Genomic DNA, 24371 nt, shown 5'->3' on the forward strand with positions numbered 1-24371 from the left:
ATGTGTATCACACAAATGAGTTGATAGGGGAATGGCTTGAGTCCCTTCATCCCTCTCTCTCTCATTAATCACCCCCGCACTGTCACTGGCTCACCCTGCTCAAGTGGTGTAAGATAATAACGACCAACAGGTTCCCTGAGCGTGATAGCGCTGTAACTCTGCTGACTACAGTAGCCTTCTCCCTGATATGAGAGCAAAATGAAGCCCTGGATATTTTCTCTGACTGCTGAAGACCTCAAACTTACAGCAAATGCACATGCAAGCTCGGGCTAAAGTCAGCAAGGGGACTTGTAAGCCTGCTTGCTCCTCACCCCAGACAGCGAATGCTCTCTGGGATCCCCGCGGCTCCCTCCCTCGCAAGGACACAGGCAGCGGCACCCTATGGCTTGCTAACACACTCCACCCACTACGGTTCAGTCCTGACCATGAGGGTAACAACCTCACTGAGAGGTTTGTGTGGCTTCAGGTAAAAATGTATTTTAAGTATTAAGAAAAAAATCCACACTAAGCAGTAAAATTTCTGCTGGTGTCCTCTATACCTTCTCACCTGGCTGGGAAGCTGTATGTTATTGCCACTCCAGAAAGAAGGGGAAGGCTAAATAATATTATTTTTATTGAAAATTTGCTTCTTTTATGTATTTAATGGGGGAAGAAAAGGAAAGAGAGGGGGTAGACCAAGAACAAAACTTTCCAACATTTTTCACTGGAAAGCTGGCCAAACCGTAACATTAATGCATTGAATTTGAGGGGTCTGGGCCTCACCCGTTGTCTTTTACATTGACTTACATGAAACATTAATTCTAGCACTGATACGGATTAGCTGAAGGGTTTAATCAGTCTCTTTACTGCTGTATGGTGCAGCTGTACCATTTAACATTTCTCACAGCTCACTGCCTCTGGGACTGCACTAGGGTATATTCAGCTGTAACTCAGAGCAAGAGCTGGGGGAGTAGCAGTAAGGTAAAAATATAGCTTGGCTTGATGGAGGCAGTCATGACATAAAATTCCCCTGTCCTGCTATTCCAGGGAATTTCCTCAGAATTTTAAAACCAGGACATAGGACTTGAGATTCTCCCTGTCCTCCGTTTTCACGATGCAATGAGAGATAGAGCAAGACAGATGCCCCAGCCCTGATCTCTACCCATGCATTTAGTCAAGTAATCTAAGATGGGTGACTGTGTCCTGTATAAATCAATGCAAGGGGTGTATCCTCATCCTGAGACCTTCATCAGGTTATGTGATCGGGACAAGGCCAGTTGCTCACTGGGTTACATGATCAAATGTGGGTGGCGGGTCACTGTCATGGAACCCAAGGGTGCAAACCTCTTTGGCCCCTTTTTTATTTTTTAATTTGGTCACTCTGTGTCAAAGATGTCTGGTGATTCAGTGCTACCGGTGTGGATGCACTGATTTATTTGGGATTAAACTGGTCTGGTACAGCCATATTTATCATCAATGGTTCCATACAGAAGAGTATAGTGCGATCTTTGTAGCTAATCTTTGTGGGCTTCTTTAGGCCAAAAATAATTCCCGCAAACACTTTCTATCTGTCCTTCCCTGTATGATTAATCCCTCATTTCATACTCATTTTCAAAATGGAGATACCATGCTGGGAGATTCAAATCTTGCCTAATAGTGCATATTTTGTACAAATACGTGAAAAGGTGGATGTTATGAGAGGGGATTACATATCCAGTTAATATGGCAATGTTTCAAGACCAGGCCTGTAGGATCCTTGGATCATAGACAGTCACTGTATTTTTCAAGGTGCTATTTTTCTTTCTCTCATTCTGGAATGAAAGAAGGCTTCTCCTGGCAATTATGCATTCGGAGCCCTGTGTAAAGCATCCCTCTACCAACAGATCGATCATAGGGTCAGCTAGGTCTAATCACATCAGATTCTCTGGAATGAAGACCTATTTGGCAGTAAAGAAAGGTCAGTCTCTAATTTAACAGTATTATTTTAGGATTGCATGGATTATGGTTCGGTGATGCAGTGGGTTAATACAGAAGGCCTGAGGCTGGGTTCAAATCTTATTTCAGATCATAAGTAAAAACCAGTTGTGGATGGCAAGAGCTGGGAGGTATATCCTGTAACACACCAGAAAGCTATCACTAAACTTGCTACACTCATCAAGTCTTCTCAGAGACAACCTGAGAAACAAAAAACCAAAGCTGGCCAAGGTTTGAGTTGTTTTGCAGGTCAGCATTGCAATATGCTGGCACAGTTACTAAGAAAACTGCCTCAATATCTGCTCACAGTATCCTTGGCTCTAGCCATTACTTCTAGTTGCTCCACTCCATGAGCATCAAGTTTTTGAGGAACACTTGTCTGGAAGTGAAGCTGAGGAGAGGGGGGATACAGTGGGGCATATAAGAAACACATTGTTTTAAAAGTGAGAAAGAAAAGTCCAAATACACAAATATGATAGTGGATATGCTCATGTCTTTCTCTTGTAATGAGAGGAAAAAACACTGCAAATCAACTACACTTGGACTTCTACTGGATAGCTTTTTAGTGTTAAAAAACCTGAAATCTGTAGCAAAATGTGTCCCCCAAAAATCACTAGTGGGAAAAGTCAATATATCATGAAGCTAGGGGGGCAAATTCTGTTTGGGATTTCCTGTTGTATAAACCTGCATCACTGAATTTCCTTTGGACAGACACCAGCACTACCAACAGCAGACTATGAGGCCCTGTATTCCAGCACCTAGTTACAAAAGAGTCAATCGCATTCGTTTAAAATCCAGTAGGAAGGTAGTGAAGAATAATCAATAGTCAAACAGGCAATACAGCAAAGCAAATAAAAAATGCTGTCATCTACCGTGTGTGAACACATGGCCTTAAAGAAGCCCCAAAAATGCCAGACGGCCCATGCAGGTACCCAACATGCCCCAGAGGTACTTTTGCCTGGCGGACAATCATCTCCTTTACAGTGGCTGTATCAGTTCAAATGGTTGGTGAAAAGGTTACATGGGCAGACTTCATTATTACTGAACATCATGTCTGTGAGATCCAGCAATCATCAAGTCCCACTTAAGTCCGCTTTGGAGGCTGTAAGTGGCCTAGAATGATGCAAATGCCTTGAACTGTCCCCTGCAAAAGTTTAAATTCCTCAGTGTAGGAGGATTTGGCTCTGTTTTGGATGGAGGGGGAGACAGCCAAAGGGTGAGAGTGTAGATTTAGCAGGCCGAAGTATTACATGTTGATCACTGGATGTTCCCACTAAAAGCACTTTTTTTCTGAATGTAACTCATCTTTGCAACTCTACCCCTCCCTGGAGAGAGTTAGGACAAATGTATGTGCTGTCTCTCCTTGTCTTGCTTTGCAAAAGGCAATTCCTACAGCAGGAAGAGAAAATTATTTATGATAGAATTTCACACATTTTTCTGTGTGCTTAATGAAGCCTGAACTTGAGTGGAACAGAGAGAGTGCTTATTGTTGAATTTTTTTCGAGATCACTGCACAACAAACAGAAACTGAATAAGCAATTAAGTTAACTGGCTTTAAAACTCATATTGGCTGAGGATTAAGGTAATTATGTCTGCACTTACACACATTCATCGCAGCTTGCTTGCTGTGTTGTTGCTGATGTGCTTCTAAAACTAATCTGAGTTGTTGTCCTGATGTTAATTACTACAAAGGTTACAAACACAAGCTCTCCTTGCTATAAATATAGCTATGTTATTTGTATTATATGCTCAAAGGAGATGCAGGCCTCTTTTGCTAGGTTTATACAAAGATCCAACCGTTTCTTCCTGTGTCAAAGAATTTACAATACCGTAGACTTAAGGGATCTGTTAAAATAATACACAATAGATGGGTTTCGTATTGTCATACAGTGATTTCACCATCAAAGGAGAAAAAAATCTATTTTTAAGTCTGCGTGAAAAGAGAGACTCTGGGAAAGCAGTATCAGTCTCCACAATATCACTGGCAGGGCAATGTGGATTCTTCACCTTCTGGGTTACAAATAAGTTTCCTTTTAAATGGCTGGAATGCAGGGAAGGGGAAAGGAAGGGAAACCCCCACATTCTCCTTGTCTAACAAGGAGCCACAGCGTGAGAACCACTCCCCAGCAGAAGTAATCTGTGATTGACAATGGTTTTCTTTGCAGCCAGGGCTAAAAATTGTTTAGCTGTAAACAGACAAATGCAGAACATTTTAGTGCCCTTTACAAAAGCAAGGGCTGCTTGAACACTCTACATGCAGGGTGGCTAGCTAGTGGCACCAAGCGAGCAGCAAGCTTCAGACTTCCTGAAAGCTGATGAATTTTCGTATCAGGATATGAGCATGAACACAGGAGAAAAAAATTTTCTTGTAATAGGCAGATTCACAGGGGGCAGGTTCACAAAAACTGGAGGTTTATTCTCCGGGCTCTCCAGGCATTCGTATGTGTGATCTTAGGCAAGCTGCTATATTTGGCTTCACCCTTCCTGCCTGAAAAACTGAGGGAGAAATACTTTCCTCTTCACAGAGAGAATGAATGTGTGTAAGGCACTTGGTATGATGGGGTGGGAGCTCTGCAAACAACCAGAACAAAGTCTGAGACTTTGATACAATTTCCCTGCAATCTTAAAGTCTCCTCTGAGGTCTATAATGAAAGAATATCAAGGAAATGAGGTGAGGTGGGACAACCTCAGAATTTCACAGGGAATATGAAGGAATCTTTTTATTGAAATATGTAAAATTGCCTTGTGCTGAAGTTAATGATCATACGAAGAAAGTTACGCAGCAACAGCTTACTTGCATTTTTCAACTGTTTAAAAAATATTGCTAACATGAACTGCATCTCCATGGCTTTGTTCTTCTTCACTGATTCTTTCCTGTGAATCAGATACAGTCACAGACTTATCCAGGGATTCTGCAGGTTGTAAAAGGGCAAGCTTACCAGCTGTTTCCATAAGCATTTTGCCTAAGGGTAGTAGAATCTGTTCCTTCATGTTAGTGATGAACTCACTTGGAGATGAACTCCCTATACACTAGCGAGGCCACCTGAACTAAATAGGACTCAGCCCCAAACAATGTAGACTTCTAAGGTCCAAAATGAGTATTTGGTAAACACGTTGACTCGTAACTGAAAGAAATCTTCATTTTAAAAATGAAAACCAGAGGAGAAAGGCAATGTCGACAGCAAGATTGTAAGTCATAGAAACTCTATTATGAATCAAAACAACGGATGTAACATGAACAACAGAATCTTTTATAAATACGAATTAGACTTTTCTATTTCACACATTGGAAAGGCTAATATGCCCAAAATAAATTTCCCTGAATCTCTCAGTAATGTTCTATGGTCAGTGTTGACTGGCTGTTACCAAAAAAACCCATGGATGATTTATATTTCAGCAGAGTCACTAACCCCAAACCACATTTTTCTGCAGACCTGACATTAATAACTATAACCACTTCCACTATCTTCTCTTTGCAGAAGAAGAAGCAAAGTACAGGTGATTCATACATCAGTGATTTCTTGATCTATATTCACTTTCCTTCTTTCTTTATTAGCAGACCTACTGACTGCATGAGCCACCGATTATCACCTTAAGCACCAGACAGGAACTAAATTATCACAGTGCTCCCTCCACAAAGCAGGAGTCATACTATGTTTGCTGTAATCAGTCTCTGAGGCCCAAATACCTCAGACTTCAAACAGGAAATAACTTTGTCCTCCCCATTTCACAGTATGAAGAGCCAGTGTTTCTGGGATCAGAGGAACTCCTCCAGCCCAAAAATTATCTGGGCTTGCACTAATGTATCTGTTACAGCAACAGATAAGCTACAGTTGATGAATAAGTCAAAGTACCACGTAGAGGCAGACAGAGTGCCCGCCCTTGCTCAGTGACAATGGAAAAAGTAAGATGGCCATATCACGTTTATATTTCCATGTCTGATCACATGAGGGAGAGGAGAAGTCAGCTCCTGCTTCATTCCTTGTGTGGTATGTACTGTTACCAGCAACTCACTCATTCAGTAGCCCAGGCACATGAAGAAATAAAACTCAGCTGAACAACATTTACAGAGCTGCTTCTAGTTTCCCAGCATCACGATAGAGATCTGATTATTTATAGGTAGATTTCAAAGCCCATTACTAAGACTTTGCTTAATGAACAAATAAATTTTGCACCAGCGCTTGCCTAACAAGAATGCAGGGCTTGACTTTTCTCTTGAGTTTTTCACTGGTGTAATTACAATGACTTCAGTGGTGAAACCTCTGACTGATACCACAGGGAGAGCATGTCACAACACATGAAATTCATGAACCAGAAAGTAGTCCTAACTATCTCTAAATACATCATGAAGGGAACGTTTCTTTTTAACATTTTGTCCCTATTTTTAGCAGGTACATCAAAACCTGACAACTTACCCTTGTCTGACGTGATCCTACAATGTTATTTCTGCCTAGTCATGTGGCACTAACTGTGCCACACTCAGCTCTTCCCATCCTGTCCCAGCTTGAAACCAACCTTGCTCTGACTCCTTTGTGGCTAATCACACAGTCAGGGTGGAGTAGGCTTCTCAGGTGATGGAAGTACCAATGAGATGCAATGGAAAATTTTTTGAATGACATACGTATCTTTAGACCTTTGTTTCTCTTTTGTTGATGAACAAAGAAGCACTAAAATACTAATGCTGGTTTGGACTTCATAACTTTTATGTGTTCAAAACCCATGCAAATAATTATGTATTAATAAAAAGGCAATCTCTGCACAAGATTTTAATTGAATATGTCCTCCTTCCCGTTCTTTTCCTTCCTTCCTGCATGCTCATCTTTCTAGCTTTTCCTAGGAGGCTTGTAAAGAATAAAGTAACAGAGCTCAAATGCCTAAAGTGTCATTTCTCCAAAGGTACATGGTTAGTACTGAATTTGCAAATGGTTATGCACTTACTTAGTCCTAGAACATATAACATCATATGACTTAGATAATAAATCATGACACGCACAGCAAACTATATTTTTTAATATATATACACTTCATTTGAATTCTCAAAAAACACCTCCATTATCCCTCCATAAACAGATTCTGTCAGGAAAAGGTGAGCTCACAAATTAGACTCTTTTTTCAGTTTAAATGTTCCAATAAGTTACTCTAAATGACTCTAGTGTATATAAGATAAGCCTCTGTCCCATTAAGATCATAGCAAATTAGAGGATTTGAACATCACGCTCTTTGCCTGAGCCTATTTAACTACACCACAGGGATTTTTCCACTTCAGCAGGAGACTGGCATTCCTACTACTAAAAACATTGAAACAAGACTTTTCCAAAAATCTTCTAACCCCACCTCAGAAAACGGAAATCTGGTAGGTGTTTTCTAACTTTACTTCCTATGACAGTACGATTAAAACCTGCAGTACAAATGACTTAATTACAAAAAAATCCACTGAAAATAACATCCTTGTTATACAACGAGTAAAATGAAGTATTACCTTGGCAGGTCCGTTCATCTGTGAGCAGTTTATAGCCCTTCTGGCAGCTGCACTCAAAGCTGCCAACTGTGTTTCGGCAGAAATGGTCACAGCCACCATTGTTTACCAAGCACTCATCAATGTCTGCAAAGAATGAATGGACAAAAATTTAGTTCATGACAGCAATTCAGTAGTTCAGGGCAGGAGAATAGGAGTTTACTCAGATCCCTAAGGAGGCTGCTGTCCCTGTTAGGCATCAGGCTGGTCAGATGTATCCCTTCCCAAACCTTTCTCGCAAGGCTTACGGAAGAGCTATGGGCTGAGTTGTTCTGGAGACAGAGGTAGTTCTCTCAGAACTGGAACCGCCAGATGACCCAAGCTGAGGCACCTTGACGTTAAAGAACATTCAGAGAAGCTTCTTTGCAGATGTAGTGGTCTGTGTAAGACGTGAATCCCTTACCTTACATAGGAACTATCAAAACCCAAGAACACATGAAAAATTGAAATAACAACAAACATGAAGTAAACCATATTTGAATTCTGAAAAAATACTTCCATTATCCCTTCATAAACAAATGTAGAGATACGTTTGTTTGGAATTAGCATTATATGCTAGTTTGTTCACTATGAACACCGTGTCACTGAATATCCATTTTCATGTGTCTAACCTTTTTGTTTTGGTATAATAGAAGAGCAACTGTGAATGCATGTGAAATGTTGCTTCTTCAGTTGTTCTGCAGGCACAGCACCTATTGCCTTTATTTGAAAGCCATATGTATGTATGAAGGATGGGATCAATGGCTCATAGCTCATAGCTCTTACTTTAAATAATCATTTAAATAATGATTACGAAGTGCATTGATGAACTTGATAAGACCTCTGTTCTGAATTTCATACTGGTGATTCTACTTCCTCCACCTTATAACTTCTCCCAAAGGTGTTGAAGAACTGGAATGACCAGTCCCTTTTCCATCCCATAAAAGCTTGTTCAATAAGTATATAATAGGTCACAGAATCTCATTTGAAACACAGGGCATCTTTCCATCCTCCCCCACTTACCAAAACCATGGATCCACATTTATTTGAAAAAGAAAAAAAGTACTTTTTTTTTTCAGGAGAAGAACAGTGCCAAAAAATAGGTCTTTTTAGGGATGCATACAGTGAAGAAGTAATATGTCATAGAGCCTTGGCTGCCCACTTCTGGAGTGAAAACAAGATCTTTCAGAAAACTGAGTGGAGAGTGATGTTTCCTATTGGAAAGCCTTTTGCTGTAACAGTTTTGAAACTTTGAGGTAACAGCTGGCCATTTAAAAAGCAAATCTTGCAAAATGCAAATCTAGGTTCCAAAAGAGCTAATATGTGGAGATGGAAATTTATCAAAGACAGTATGATGCTGGTGAATGAAGGGCGCATTTAAAAATTATTTGAATTTAGGATGACTTTTAGTGGATGGCATTCATTCATTTCTGAAAACATATGATTACCGACATAGTAGAGTAGTATGACTCTTACCACATTTCTGCACGTAAAATATAAACAGCAACAAGAGGAGTGAGGAGGTAAATCTAGAAATTCTAATAGCTGAGAGGCAAATTCAGCCCTCTTTTCTAAACGGCACTTTGCTGCACTGACATTGACAGAGATATGCTCAGGAGGATGTACTACTCAAATAAGCAAGAACAATGTATATTGTTAGAAAGGTTTGCTTATGAGTTGCAAAGAGAAAGCAAATTTGCTCTGAGAGCCTCTGAACTAATACTACTGCTTATTACTTTTGTGTCTGGTTCTGCAGAGGCGTGGCTTTTGCATTCAGTCCTATTAAAGGCATGAGGATAAAAAGGTAGGTAGCAGCTGTGGTGGTATTACACCCTGAGTGCTTTGCACAAAGCCAGCTCAAATCTTTATGTCTCGGGTAACAAAGTTCTCAAAGTGATCTGAAACCAGGAGTTGTGTTTGTTGCCTGTGGTCCTCCAGTTTTGGTGACTAGGCTAGCCAAGAACAGATAACCTTAGGCTCCCAACCTGGTAAATCTGGTAAAGAACCCACTGACGGTTGCTCTACATAACACCATGAGACTGGAGGCAGCAACCCATTTGGTTTCAGCTGTGATCATCAGCACAGGTCAAGATCAGCAGTGAAAACACAAGACTTGTTCGCCCAATTCCTGCAGACTGGCATTTCCATTTGTAGAAGTGATTCCTCCCAGCTCCAGTACGTCCAACTGGGACTGTGTTCCAGGTCCTATGACGGATTACAACAGTCCCATGCTTTTGCATGGCACAGGTGTACCTAACTATAGTTTAGCTTGCCCTGAGAAAACTGTTGGACAAATGGAATTGTGAATTAAAATTACTAATATATTATGCATCATAAACACACAGAGACATCATCCATCATGAAGAAGATCTCTTTTACCCATGATAAGAACAACATGACCTTTCGGCTACTCTGCTGCCTGAGACTGCTTGAAGCAGAAATTACTTGCAGCCTGTCAAACACCATTCTGAAGTAAGGATTGATGTTTTAAACGATGGCTCCTGGATTTCACATGTTAAATTCCAAATTCCAGTCTCACTAACTTTCTTTTCAGGGTTTCTGAAAACCGTAAGGGACAAAAATGAAACCCTCCTGGCCTCAGAGGGTAGATTTGAAGCCATTAATCATTGTAATTTCACTGACAATGCAGCATATCAGTTTTACACCAGCAATTCTTTGGAATAATCCTGAACCAGGATCTGGGTAAAACCTGGGAGAGTCCACAGGAAAAGAAAGTATTTATTCATTTCTTCTAGCTGGAAAACATGACGTGGCCTTTTGAAACCAGGACCATCAAAACAGAATAGAGGTCAAAACTGTTAGCTGCAAAAACATTCTAAATAACACAAACAGCGCCAATGTCTCTGCTTTCACTGTATTTCTTTCCACGGCCATAGCGAGACTGACAAGCCATGTAAAAATTATTTCACTCTATGGAGAGCAGTGCATTGCTGCATTTCACTTGAAAGAGAGCAGTATCCAACCGTATCATGTCTAACTGGTTCATAGAAATTGCACCAAGTCTGTATCCCCACTATTTTTCTTTCCATAGCTATAAATAATTCATGTTATGAGCCATGTGAAAATAAATGATTCCACTGTGTGAGAAGGTGAGGCCCCATTTATCTTTAAACTGACTGGTACCCAACTTTGTCAAGTGCCTGTTGTGAACTTCACAGAGAGTATGCATGTCTGCCTATCATGAAGGGAAAGAAAACATGGTAGAAACCTGTCATGGTATCTTGACCAGCTTTGAAATTACTTAGTCAAATCTCCCCATACTATTATTGGGACTGTCTGTAGAGGAGTCATAAACCTGATGTCTTCAAACATAGTTCTCAAGTGGCTCCTTTTCAACTGATGACGCAGGTTGCAGAAGAATGGCTCAAACTTTCCACAGTGCTCTGCTTCCCTGTATCCCCAAGAATGCAAAAGTATATAAAGAACTGTATTTCTCCCCAGGGGGTTGTATGTAAAATGCCCTGATGATCAGTGCTCAGACAACGTGCCGGTCATTTCAGACTAGGAGGTCTGATGGGCTTTCAGTGCATTAGCAATGAAATCCCAAAGGATTTCTCTTAATGCAGTAAGTCAATATTATTAAATGATACCTTGCTCACACAAGCTGCACATCTGCTACAAATACCAACTGATGTGCCCAGCGCAAATGGGACACATGCAGAAATGGAAAATACAGATCAATGAAAACCCACAGAAGCATTAAAATTTACTAGTCAAAAATGTCAGGTGAAGGTATGGCATAACAGGCAACTAAGCACTCAAGCCTCCCATTAGCCCTGAAAATGGTTCATTCCCCTCCATGCATGCAATTAAAAACAAACAAAAGCAAACATATGATTTGCACAAAGGTAGCTAAAACCTTCTTTAAACTTGTAATATTTGGGGAAAAAAAATAATCATAGATTCTTTTTGTAGACTGTTCCACTGGAGATGGAACTCAGCAACACCATCACAAAAGCTGTGGGCCTGTTTGAACCCAGAGGGAAATGCTGGGTCATCTTGCTATTCACAAATAGAGGAGAAGTTCCACGCCAGCTTCTGTGACTTGCTGTCATCTCTCTGTGCATTGTTAAATGTAAGACCAGGCTTGCAGCAAATCCCGTAAGCAAAGGCCTGGCATCAAGACAGACACTGTGGTGAAGTCAAGCATGACTGCTCTCTGGATCTGCTTATGTGACCCTAGAGCCTTGTGGCATTTGCTAATAAGTCACAGTTTTGGTACACAGAGCCAAGTACTCTTCTAAAATGCCCTTTCTTTGTAGTTATTTCACAAAGCTCTCCATATTCTTTTGGACACTCAAAAGCTAATTTCAGAAGAATGGAAGGGGTAATAATTTTAGAAGAATGAAGAAGGAATAAATAAAATAAAATATTTATGAAATAAGTGATTTTCCTAAGTTTTCTGAGGATCTCAAAATATGAGGCAAGCAGTGGAATCAGCTTTAAATAAAGGAACAGAAACTCAGATGCTTTGTGATAAGTTGCATAGCCACAATTCGAGTATAGACAAAACAAGCAGTCCATTATGTTTCTTTTCATGTCTTTGTGAAGATTAATAGGAATGACTGCTCCTTTTCCACTTGTACCTTTTTAAGCTCTGCTCAGCATAATTCGTATTTGGAAGGACCTGGTTCTGATCAGGGTGGACGTGTGCACGCGTGTACACACGTGTGCATATAAACTCACAAAGATTTGCCTTGCTGCCTACAAGTCAGAGAACAAATTAAAAAGTAGAGATTTTAGGCAACTTAGAATTTAACATTTCACATAAGCTGCTTAAAGGCAACTGAAAGGGTAATCAATGTGCAATCTTCAGTCAGGAGTTGAACAATGATGGATATGGAGATTTCCAAAGCCTCATCACAGGCGGAAGTGAGGCTTCTCCTTTCAATGGCTGGACAAATATTTGAACTGATTGTGTCTGTCTAATCCTTCGCAGTTTTAAAATGCTACCTAACTCCAGGAAAATAATATACTCCCAGATCAACCTAAAATGATTACAGAAACTTCATACCCTTCTTGTTTTTATTAATGACAGCATGTTAGGATTAATAATGCCATTACCAGCATACAGTGGACATCAATATAGACATATTTTCTGCGAAGTGGGCTAGTCTGCTAGTTCTTCTTATTCCCTGCTTTCGTAATTTTCCTTGGCTTTTCTTTTCCTCTCTTTTCTCATGCTTCTACAAATCACCACTGTCCCCTAAACATAGCTAGTGTTGCCTGGTTGACACAGGTATTACTTTCCTGATGCATGCAGACCACAAAGTACTTTATAAAGCAGCCACAAAACTTTTTAACCCCATGTCAGAGGTGGGGAAGTAGAGGCACAGACAAACAGACTAACTCATCCACGCTTGAATCCAAGCCCAGTGCACAACCCAACAAACTACCCTGCTTAGACAGTGTGTCAATCAGCACAGGCTTGCACAAGACACATGTCATTCTACATGTTGCTCTACATGACAAATATTACCAAAGCCACCAGTGCTCAGACTGCAATTATTGTAATATTTGCCTGTCGCTTTGCAACAAAACTTGAAATATATTGAGTAACTCAGGATTAATATAAGCGTAACCTACCAGGCTACACTTGCAATGCTCTAAATAACATTTTCCACAGTGTCTTAAATAACGCATGCCAGCGATATTTTATTAAGGTATAAAGATAATTTCATGTCCTCAGACTCATTGGATTCAGTGCCACTGGGGGAAAATCCAAATCAAAGTAGAACTTCAGTTCTGCTGTTCCCTCCAGAAAACATCAAACCAGCTGTTGTCTGGTAGTTTACAGGGAGTCAGAAGTCCTAGTTCCAGTTTTACAATGGGTTTATCTAGCAGTTTGGGCAAGCTGTAACACTCCTCTGCTTTACTTCATCTGTATAATGGGGTATTGGTAATTATCACCTGATATTTTCAGGACCAATACTTTAAAATGGATTATCATAATTGAACAAAGCATTATGAATCAGTGTCATTTACTGTCAAAATTTTTTAGTCAAATTACAGTTGTAATTTGTGGTCTGGGCTTCTGAATGGTTTGATACAGCAGCACGTTCCATGCTGGTAGTGTTTTGCCCTGGAAGATTTTGAGAATATGTGCAGAACTGTACGGCTGTCTTTACTTTATGAAGTACATGTGCTGTTCCACCACTCTACCTGGGACTGCATAGTTCATTGCCTCTAACATGCTTTGCATGTTTCAGGGAGGAATAATTCTATTTATGCACTGTCTTCTACCTGAGGATTTCAAAGGCCAGCATCTTATCAGCTTCATTACATTAAACCTACACAACACTTCTGCAGGAGAGATAAGTTTAATTAATTCTCCTTTAACAAATGTGAAACTGAGGCAGGTAGGGTAGTGTGTGACTTCCCTGTATCAGATAGCTACAAAATAAAATAAGGCATATATTACAGCACCTCTAATTTGAGTTTTGCACTTCAGCGACATCCTCATTTTCCCTCCCACAGTGCTAATTAACTGTAATGTATGATAATCATTACTGAACTGAAGTTCCACTAAGCAGCAAATGAAGGTTCTCTGTTTAATTAGCTTTATGGCTAGGTTGTGGGGCAAGGCATTTTCCTAATTAACAGAATTAAAACTTGACTGGGCAGACAGGAATGAGTGTAATTAAAATTTAATCTCCCTCATCCTGAAAACAGGCTGTCCACAAAATAGAGAGCTTTGTGTAAATGCTCTTGCAGCACGGAAAGGCTGAGGCAGGTTTCAACACATTTCCCTCATGTCACTTTCTCCATTTTCACCTGTTATCTTTGCAATTTCACGAAGAAACCTGTCTTCCAACCCAGATGGTAATCTGTCACATATGGATTTAGGTGTCAGCTATTCTCCTCCAGGACATATCCACTCTGACATTATCCACCAACCAATCAATAAAAGAGTCTGCCAGGCTGCCAAGAGATCAGTCACCTTGCAAAACAAACATTAAGTCCTATTATTTTCTTATTACAGTTAATTAGATTTATAAAGCACAAAAAGCTTCAAAAGTTAAAAACTTAGAAATGCTGTCAGAATAGTTTAGGCCCTGATTTCTCATTTGTGAAAGGGAAGGCATTTACTAAATCTAATGTGAAAAGAAAGGATTTTCATTTACAATTTTTGCTGAACACTGAATTCTTTTTTAAACTTAAAAGCATGTTAGTGCAATGCTATGAACCCAAACAGTGCAAACTGTCTTAGGCTGTGATGCCAGAATGTGAAGTGGACTGGAGATATAAAGAAATAGACTGATAGAGTCTTTTACTGTCTAGGCTGAGCTAAATGCAAGAACTACCCCTCCCCCCCAAAACCCCCAAAACATAGGAATCCCAGAAAATAAAGTTAGTTTTCTTTCTACCCTAACATTTTATCAATCAAAATGCTTTTTAAAAACCCTGGAGAGGGAGAAATAAGAGTGCAGTTAAGACTCGCATCTGTGTTTGAGGACAACAAATAACATCTCTCTTTTTTTCAAAGCATGTGGAAAGTACAGTACATCAGACTCGGGGAAACTCAGATGGTAACAATGACCGTGTAAGTACATGCAGACCTGGAGGCGGTGGTTAAAACGGTGGTACAGATTTGTGCAAATACATTGGGCTGACTACTTATCTACCTTAATTATTCACACAGCCACTATGACCATAATAATTCTGTGTTTAATGTTTCTGCATTTTATGCAGGAGCTGAGACAGAAGTTGCTGAAGGTTACACACAATGGCAACAGTAAAGGAGTTAGTTCAGTGTCTCTTAAGGTATAAATCAGAAAAAACTGGGGAGCTGACATCCCTGGGCATCTTCTCTGTACTAGGTCTCACTGAAAAACAAGGTCTTGCTCTTACAGTATTCAATTTTTCCATGTAATCTCAATGAAGAGCACAGGGGCAAGTGAGCAAGCTGCGCACTACTGGACTAAGAAACAAGAATCCCTAGACTTAGCATATTAACTCAATTTAACTTTACTCATAGTTGTTTTCATTCTCCCCCTTGGAATTGCTGTGTGCTCAGGAAAGTTGTGTGCTTATTTCCAAGAATCTCAATTTGCTTCTAAAAATTATGTTTGTTTTAATGAAATAAAATTTAAAAATAAAACTGGTATTAAGGATAGCTGAAGATATTGATGCTCTCTCTAAAATCCCATTGAAACTCTGCTAGCTTTCCTATCATAAAGCTACTCCTGCTGGAAAGGACAGCTGAATGCAACTAGCCCACGATAATTCAAATGCCTCACAGCTGATAATGAATCAAAGAAAATTGGCTGGTGACCAAAAATTAACCCTCCAAAACTTTTTGAAGACATTATTTCAACCAACCAGGGATCAGTTCTGTACCAGGGAAGGCATATACTTCACTGAGAGCAGGATCTAGACATATAAAAAACAAACTGTATTTTATGATGAAAAAAGCAATAATAAAAGAATGAAAAAAATACTGTAAGTTTTGAATGTTGGTAGCTATGATTATGTGAGTAGTCAACCCCTAAATTACAGAAAGCACAGCACCCTTTTACATAATAAACTGTGGTTGCTGATCCTCAGGGAGCTTTATATCGTTGAATAAATGCAAGGTCTTTTCAACAACTGAAATGCAAAATATGACCCTCCCAAGCATTAATTTAAAGGATTTGGCATTTTCAAAGGGGAGGTTCACAAAGACAAATAACAACTGCAAGTTTCCAGGGAACAGGGATATTGCCTAGTCATGAAAAAACCCTAAGTTAGTACACATGAATTTATTTTGTGGGGATAGATGGAACCCTTGGGAGGGAATGAAACTGAATGAGTTACATGGCAGCTGACCCAAGTCTGCAATTTTTTAATGGAAGATAATCTGTTATATTATATTTTTCTGTCGTGAACAAGTCTACAGCAGACAAATGAATTGTATGTCTTTAACTTAAAAAAAACCAGACAATCCCCCCCAAAACAGGGAAGGGGCAGTGAAAGTTTCACACACATTCTGGAGTAGATAAATTTGCAGCACCAGTTAGAAGGCAAATGTTATCCACAGTTTTATTTCTTGGATTCTGCTCTCCACCCTCTCTTCTTTTTTTTTGCCTTCCATTCCTTTTTCTTCTTTCTGATAAATTTCACCTGTGTTGGTATCTAAAATTTGCATTTCCTCTCATTTTTTAAAATCCCATGGGTTTATAATTTCATTTTTCCTCACTGTGGCCTGGAACTTCAATTCTCTCCTAGAAAGTCTGGATCAAATTATGTCAAGATATCAAAAATTCACTGTTCTGATGCCCAGTCAACATACATACCCATCAGACAGTGTCCAATTGCTCACTTTTCTGATCCCCTCCCTGGGCTTCTGACCACTTGCAGCTACCTACCACCGAGAGTTTTCTATCTTCTCCTCCCCCAGTTCTCACACATTGGCTGCTGGTGACCAGCATCTTTCTATCTCTGCAACGACTCTTCCACCACCTATGGTTTTACCACCAACTCTGCTGACCCTTCTCCTCTCTCTGTGCCTCTCTCTGCCCCTCAGTCAGACATTCTGTCGTTTTATCACATGCCAGATTTGCCTCTGCACTGACAACAGTCAACTCCCTCTTTTCTTTAAAAAAGTGGGGAAAAAATTGGAATCCTAATTCTGAGTCACCTCCCTGTCTTATCAAGCCTTGAAACAGTTGCTTCCAGGGCAGCAGTGCTGGGCCAGATGACTATGGCCCCCTCACTGGACATGACCCAGAGCTTTCTACTGAGCTGCTGCAGCTGCCTGCCAGATGCTGTTACCATCTTCCTCACATTGGGTTGATCTTATTTGTTCTTTGCCTTGAGACTGGATAACACCAATGTAATCACATAAAATGACGGTGGCCCTAGCAATACAGCTATCACAAACAGGCCTTAATGTTTGTTTCTTTAATCCACATTTCGGTAGCTACTTTGAAAATGTTTGTGTAGCTACCTGGGAGCTTGTGCTCTGGTCTGATTTCCTAGTCTTATCCATCTCTTCTAAAACAAGCAGCTTTTGATAAACTGAACTTGACCATTGCTCTTCCATCAGTTACTCAGTCTTCACTCTCTCAATCCTGATCTTTATGAGGTTTTTTTTTTGGACACAGATGGTCTTGCATCTTGCTCAAGTCCTACCAAAACAAAAATAACCTCAAAACTGTCTCTGCTATTTAATATTCGCTTTTGGCTTTTGTCTTCAATTTGTCACTCCTATCAAATAAATATAGAAAATTTCCTTTGTATCTTCTTCTTTCACCAACGACAAGTCTACCTGTTATCTCTGCAGTGTAGTCCATGCATATGGTTAATTCATATACCAAAGAATTCCCTGTAGAAGCATTTACTAGGTTGCACTATAACACCATCTTCTCGGTGCTTTCCTGAAGAGGTCACAAAGTGCGTGTTCTCAGAAACTCTCCCTAGTACTCAAGCACTGAACAGGACCACTGTTTTCATGACAAAAGTTCTCATTTTCCTCTCATTTAATGTTGGTTTTGTTACTTTTTTCTTTGATTAGGCAACTGCATCTATTGTGTCATAGTCCTAAATCACCCACTGACTGCCTTTGGTCACCTCTTTCGCACAAATGCCTCTATTTTCTTAACATATGGGTTTTGTCAGAAGAAGAGGAGTATTAGGAAGGGGAAGAGACAGGGAGATCCTGTGCTGCTGCTGCAACATCTACCCAGAAGATCTGTTGGTTTCCATAAATCACTTGAGCAGTTCAAGATTCACAGAAATCTGCCTTTACCAAGAAGCTATCATCTACTTGCTTCCTGAAAATGGCATGTGATCTCATGATGCTTTAACTATGCAGAAGCACTGGAAAATGGTCAGAACTTGTTTGTCAGAAGGCATTTTAAAGAAAATTCAGTTATTTTAATTGAACATTTAATTGCACATTTAATCTGTCTATCACATACATAGAAAATGACTATTTTTGTTCCTCCTAAAAGCGTTAGTCTAGTTACTGGAGGACCCACATTTTCATTACCATCATTCTTCACATCAGTCTCATATTCATGAGTTTATTTAGGTGCCGACTTCTCATGCAAGGCAAAGACATTCCCCTGCCCGTTCTCCATTGTGTGTCATACAATTTATGCATGCAAACATGTAAGAGGTTTTTGTATTTAATTTTTTTTTCTTATTTTTAGGATAAAAGATGGACCTCAGCCACAAGATTTGTATTTGCCTTGTGTTCAGCATGGAGAGGGCAAAGGTATTTTTTGTTTTGATTCATGGCTGTAGTGGCTTGTGATTGTATCTGATCTCTTCTATTGTCTGATAGCTCTTTGCTTACATGTACAGAAAAGCAAACTCAAATGGTGTTTATACTTGAACATGCACTTATTTCTAGTTACAAACACTGTTATAGCTTGAAAGCAGAATCATGTAAGGGGTCTGATGGAAGTAGAGTTGCTGTGTAAGGAATTATAAAAACTAGATCTTGGTTTGACTATCGGGAAGTTTACTCTTTGTTTGAGTTAATGAGAAGCAGGGAGAAAGCCATCAGGGAGAAAGAATGGCTCAAAATAAACCACTTCAGTAAAGACTTAAGTGTTGTTAAAAGACAACACATGCTTTAATAACTAACTTCTAAAATTCTACCCCCTGACTCCAGACAGCTTGTGAACTGGCTTTGACAAACAGGCTACTGACCGCTCTTGATAAAAATCAACAATCAAGGACAAGTCTGATTCCTCTGGAGTAGGATGTTTTTCTGAGAGACTGACACAGAAGGTAGAAGGAAACCAGAAAGGAACTGGAATTTTGTGCTGCACTGAGTTTCACATTGAGTGGAGAACACAGACCTCTTTGCACCACTGTATTAACATCCACTTTTTTCTTATATTTTGTTTCTATTATTGAGATCATGAAGAGTCACTTTATTCCTCGCTGGTCAGACTCTGAAGGGAAGTGGAATGGGTAACCCAGTTCAGGTATATTTTCAAGGCAAGTAAAGTGGGTACCCTATAGGCTGGGATTAGACTATTTGCATGTGCTTATGAGCATGTATGAGTTCAGAGGGTGACAGCTGTTCCATGTTATTTCCCAATGCACATACCTTTAAGCTTGTGCAAACAGGAGGTAGTTTAGCCATATGATGTAAAACCTCCAATCCCATCAGGAGTTACCAAGGCTGATGTACTTATTTTTCCTTGGGGTCACCTATTCTTTTGACCATATTCTAAGAAATGGGACACTGTGGGATGCCTGAGAGAAGGAAAAGGCACAAGGTCCTAAATCAAAGTTGATGACCACTGAGAGCTGATGCATAGAAGAGAGGAAAGACATTCTAGTTCGGTATCCACGGCAGGGGCAATATGGGCCTTGGGGATCAAAGGAAGAGTCACAGAAGGTGCAGTCTATACAAAGGCCTGAGGATGACAACCTCCATTTTAAAAATGAAATAGTAATTTTCAATGCCTTTTTTTCTGAGGTTCTTGACTTGAAATCCCACAAGGATTCAGTTTTCTGAAATGTCTGAGAAATTTTCCGCTAGAAAGCCTAAAGTGTATCTAGTCAATCACCTAAAAACCTTGTATCACTTGCCACTCCCAGGAATCATGGTTAAAATGTTCTATCTGCTTGGGTCAGCTTCTTCATAGAAGGTCTAAGCACTCAGTGTATCTCAATCTGTTTCCATTTGCAAAGTTTTGCATTTTTTTCCAGAGGAGATACCAAAATAGTAAAATAAAGCCTACGGAGAATAATCCTGTCTTTCCCTTACTTACTTTTGTAAGTTACTTTTTACCTGTTACTTTTGACAGGCTCTAAGCAACATGCATACTATTGCTCTGGGATATCCCAGAGCAATCCAACCGAGATAGCTTTATTTATGCGCAGCAAGCAAAGAGAAGCTACTTATTAGCTTAAATGAAAAGCTGCTCTCACTAGCTGTCACTGTACCTTTGACTGAGAGTAAGGCTAAGGGACCATTTTCCATATGCTACTTTCCAAACCAAACTATGAATATAAGGTACTGTATCAGTAGAATGTTAACAAAATTTAATGTGCCGTACACCAAATTACTCTAGCATCAAGCAGCAATGGTATGAACCAGTATTAAAAGTAAGAGTACAACTGCTCTATTAACTACGTAAATTATCTTAAAGATATGCCACAGAAGTAAATGGCCATTTCAGCTGCTGCAATTATCAAGGGAAATGTAATCAGAAGAAAAGGGAATAAGACAAGCAGGTCTCTGCCCTTTCTGGCTTTGCCAGACGTCCTCTTCAAAAAACCCACTGCTGCTTGTAATCTTGTGACTGACATTTATGCTGACATTTGCTGGTACTGCAGCACTCCGACTGCAGTGGCGGTGATGACTGCCAGCAACTTACTTCATTTGAGTTTATTCTTTCACACCATTTGCATGTATGTTTTTTCCCTTTTTTTGAGAGAGCACTGGAAAATGCTAATGGCTCGTTATTGCTAATGGCTAATGGCTCAGAATGCTTATGTTCCTCAAAAACTGTATGTGTCTAACGTGAAGAAGCTGAACTGACCTCTTCACATGTCTTAAAAAAATCTTCATGTTGCTACAGAAAGGTGGGCTGGAAAAAGCTCTTTTTGCATGTCCCAGGACCTGCTCTGGCTGCCAATACAATACCTATTGACATTAACGCCACGTAGTGTAGAGCAGGCGCCAATATTCCTTTCACTGTGGAGTATCACAGATATCACACTAAAGGAGACTGCTAATGGGAGATGCACAGACACTAGCCTGCGGATCTCAAGTAGGAGTAGTCAGGCAGCTATGAACAGATTTGCCTCCATAAGGAACCTCTAGAAGTTTAAACTCTTGAGGAGATAATTTAAATTCCTTTTAATTTAAAATGCTGATGTATGTGAATGAATTCAACAGGGAACATAATTCCAGCTTTATAGCACAGTATCTTAGTGATTCTAATGTAATACATTCCTTGAAGTTACACAGAAGCTAAATATCTAAATTCTGTGGCTTTGCACCTTCAAATGGAAGTTATGCATTTCAGCAGGGACCTTAAGTTACCTTTCAGCATGCTATTTTAGTCATGTCTTCTCTAATGCTTCTTATGCTTTTATGAAAAAGTCATGTATACCTTTGGTAAAATGATGGTCTCACTTAAACAGAAACCTAAAAATTTTCTGTGGCAATCTAACCGAGGAAAACTTTTTGTATTTGGGTGACTGCTTTCAAGGAGGTCCCTTTATAGCTAAGGAAGAAAACCAGGACAGTGCCCAAAACAAAAAACCAAAGAAAGTTCTTTCACATGAACTCATTTGTGCCTGTCTTGCATTTGCCTCTTAGGTGAGACAAATCTTCGTTCAGAAGACCTGCTCCAAACCTATAGACTTGATTCTAAAGTCATTGAGACACTTATATGATATGAAAAGTGTGGTTGTATGTGCCACTTAAGTTCTATCTGCCTTGGTGTAAACTTGACTGATGCATAGATTTTACAGAGGTTATCTTGCACAGGGATATATTTTACTGTCAAACTTTTACTGGCATGTAAAAAAATGTCAAGTTGAGTCAGGGATATTAACTAAACAAAACCTGAGTTCATCATAGGTAATTACTCCTACTGCAAAAACTTGCCCATTTAGGCAGCTGGTGAAAAAAATATGCTACTCTGAAACTTATCCAATCAATCACAGTCAAACAAAGGTAGTATCATAACTCAAGCAAGCTAATAGTTGATGTACCAGATTAACAACTGCATCTTACTAATAATGAACAATAAAAATAACCTGCAACTCCTTCTGGTGTTCCTTTCTAAAAAAAGAGGAAACATTTTCAGTTTCATGTGAATTGATCGGGACTGACATGATGCAATTCTAAAAGCTTTAGTCAATTTAATCCAATTTAGAGAAAAAACCTAAACCAAATTTTAAGTAATTTCAACTAATGGAATGATGGAGGAAATCATAACTGTTCACAGATATTCTGTAGCCAGGAAATGAAGCCAAATTGGCCAGCTAAACTGTTCATTCTGAGCTTTTCACTTAGTGTTAGTGTGTTCTGAATGGAAAGAGAGGAAAGCCTTCAACATCTGAGTCATATTCTCATACCAAACTGATGTCAAGCATTAACTTTAAACATGAAACCTTTCAGTTCATATTTAACAAAACATGACACATTTTGCTTCATTGAAACTCATTCTGTAACAAACTCTTTCCTCACAGAAACAATTTCATTTTCAAAATTTAATTCATTTTCAGGGTTTCACTTTTTAGTATCAAAAAACAATTTAAAATGCATTTTTCTGCTGTAATAGGCTGCAATTAAGAAAGATAAAAAAGAGCAATTACTGTGTCAACCTAATAAAGGCAATGCAAAAATTCCCTTTTATTTCTATAAACTTTGATTTGGTCCTTTGACTGAAATTGTCATCAGTTTCCATGCTCCTGCTCTTCTTTTCTAGATTACTTAATGATAAGGAAGGTTACAGAGTTGAGTTAGTGGACAAACCATTCAATGCTAAGGCATTTCTGATGCTCCCACTGCAGCACAGTCAAGTATTTAAGCATGTAAGTGCCACATTTCTTTGCTGCATCTGAATGCAAAAGGATGGGGGCCTGTTTCAAGGAAGTAGAGCGCACACCACATTGCTGGGTAACCATGACAATGAGACAGCAGGAGGAAGAAATGTTTGCCTAAACAGCATCCAGTCACATAACCCCAGCGTAACGCCGCTCTAGTTAAACAATATGCCAGAGGGCTAAGAAGGGCTTGCTTAGTGTTGCACAGTAAATAAAATGCCCCATCTCTAGGTGGAGACATGCAGGGACCTTGCTGTCTCCTAAATACATGCTCATGAGATCACCTGGGCTTGGCAAAGATCTATTGGTGCACATGAATTAATACTGCTGTATTTAGCTACAGTTGGTGGCAGATTATCAATGTAACATGATATTGCTACTAAACCCACTGACACTCTAGCCCAGCTGAGTATCTACCTCTTCAAAATCCCACTGTCAAGCTTACCTATGAAAATGATGCAAAATAGCAAGTTAGCTGAACAAAATCATACACATCTTGCTGTTACAAAACATCTATGGGGCGCTGCAAAGTTAGATGGCATTTTATAGCTGTTTATGGAAAAGCCATATATGAGATGTGGCTTTTGCTCCATAACCCTTCGAAATCCAGCTATGCTTCTCTTTTCCTGTGTAAAAAGTCTGTTTCCTCTGCCATTTGACTCTAGGAGTTCAGCAGGTGCTGCACCCTGCACAGTTCCTCTGTGTCTATGTGTACAGTGCTGGGAAGCTGCATTATCCTGGGGCACAACAGTGCCTCAGGGGCACAGTTTCTTTGTTAAATCCCTGAGGCAGAGATGGAGCATATCAGACACACGGTCCATTTTATCCATGCCAGATGCCTGTGGCCCTTCCTCTTCCTCTAATTCACTTCTTAGAGAACCCAAAAAGAAAGCCCCTGTCTCTGTCAGATGTCTTTTGCAGTCATTCCCAGTCCTTCTCTGCTGTCAGTCCTGGAAGAAGAATGCTCCATTGGTCAGCTTGTCTCCCGTATCTTCTGTAGCTGCCCTCAGGCAGACGAGCCCTTTATTGTTCGATCCAGTTTGGCAGCTGGATTTAAACAATCTTCGGAAATCTGTGCGAAGTCTAATCTAGTCTGACTTCACTCCTCTTGAACCCCGCAAGTTTTTTGCAAATGAGTCTCTTGCTTTATCAGCTACATAAGTTGTGTTTAATAATTAAAATGCTAAACTGATGAATCGTTGCACTCAGGGCAGGTTACAGCTGGATGCATATGAACAGGGTACTCAGCAGGAAGGATGCGCAGAAACCAACAAGCAAGGGAGCTAGGGACCACAGACCCCTGATATGCACAACATAGGGGATATTAAAAAGTGGGTAGGAGGCAATGAGCAGTAAGCATCCTGGGCCACTATGTCTTTTAATCCTCTGGCTC

General features: G+C 39.8%; 1 protein-coding gene across 1 annotated transcript in view; it reads right to left on the bottom strand.

Moving 5' to 3' along the window:
- SCUBE1 (signal peptide, CUB domain and EGF like domain containing 1) overlaps positions 1-24371 on the bottom strand; it is a 211011-nt gene that overhangs the window by 43598 nt on the left and 143042 nt on the right. The window contains exon 9 of the mRNA XM_059816476.1: positions 7433-7555. Coding sequence (XP_059672459.1) covers positions 7433-7555 — 123 coding nt within the window. The remainder of the gene's footprint in view (positions 1-7432; positions 7556-24371) is intronic.

This window comes from Gavia stellata, chromosome 4 (assembly GCF_030936135.1).
Source record: "Gavia stellata isolate bGavSte3 chromosome 4, bGavSte3.hap2, whole genome shotgun sequence".
In the NCBI taxonomy this organism is placed as follows: domain Eukaryota; kingdom Metazoa; phylum Chordata; class Aves; order Gaviiformes; family Gaviidae; genus Gavia; species Gavia stellata.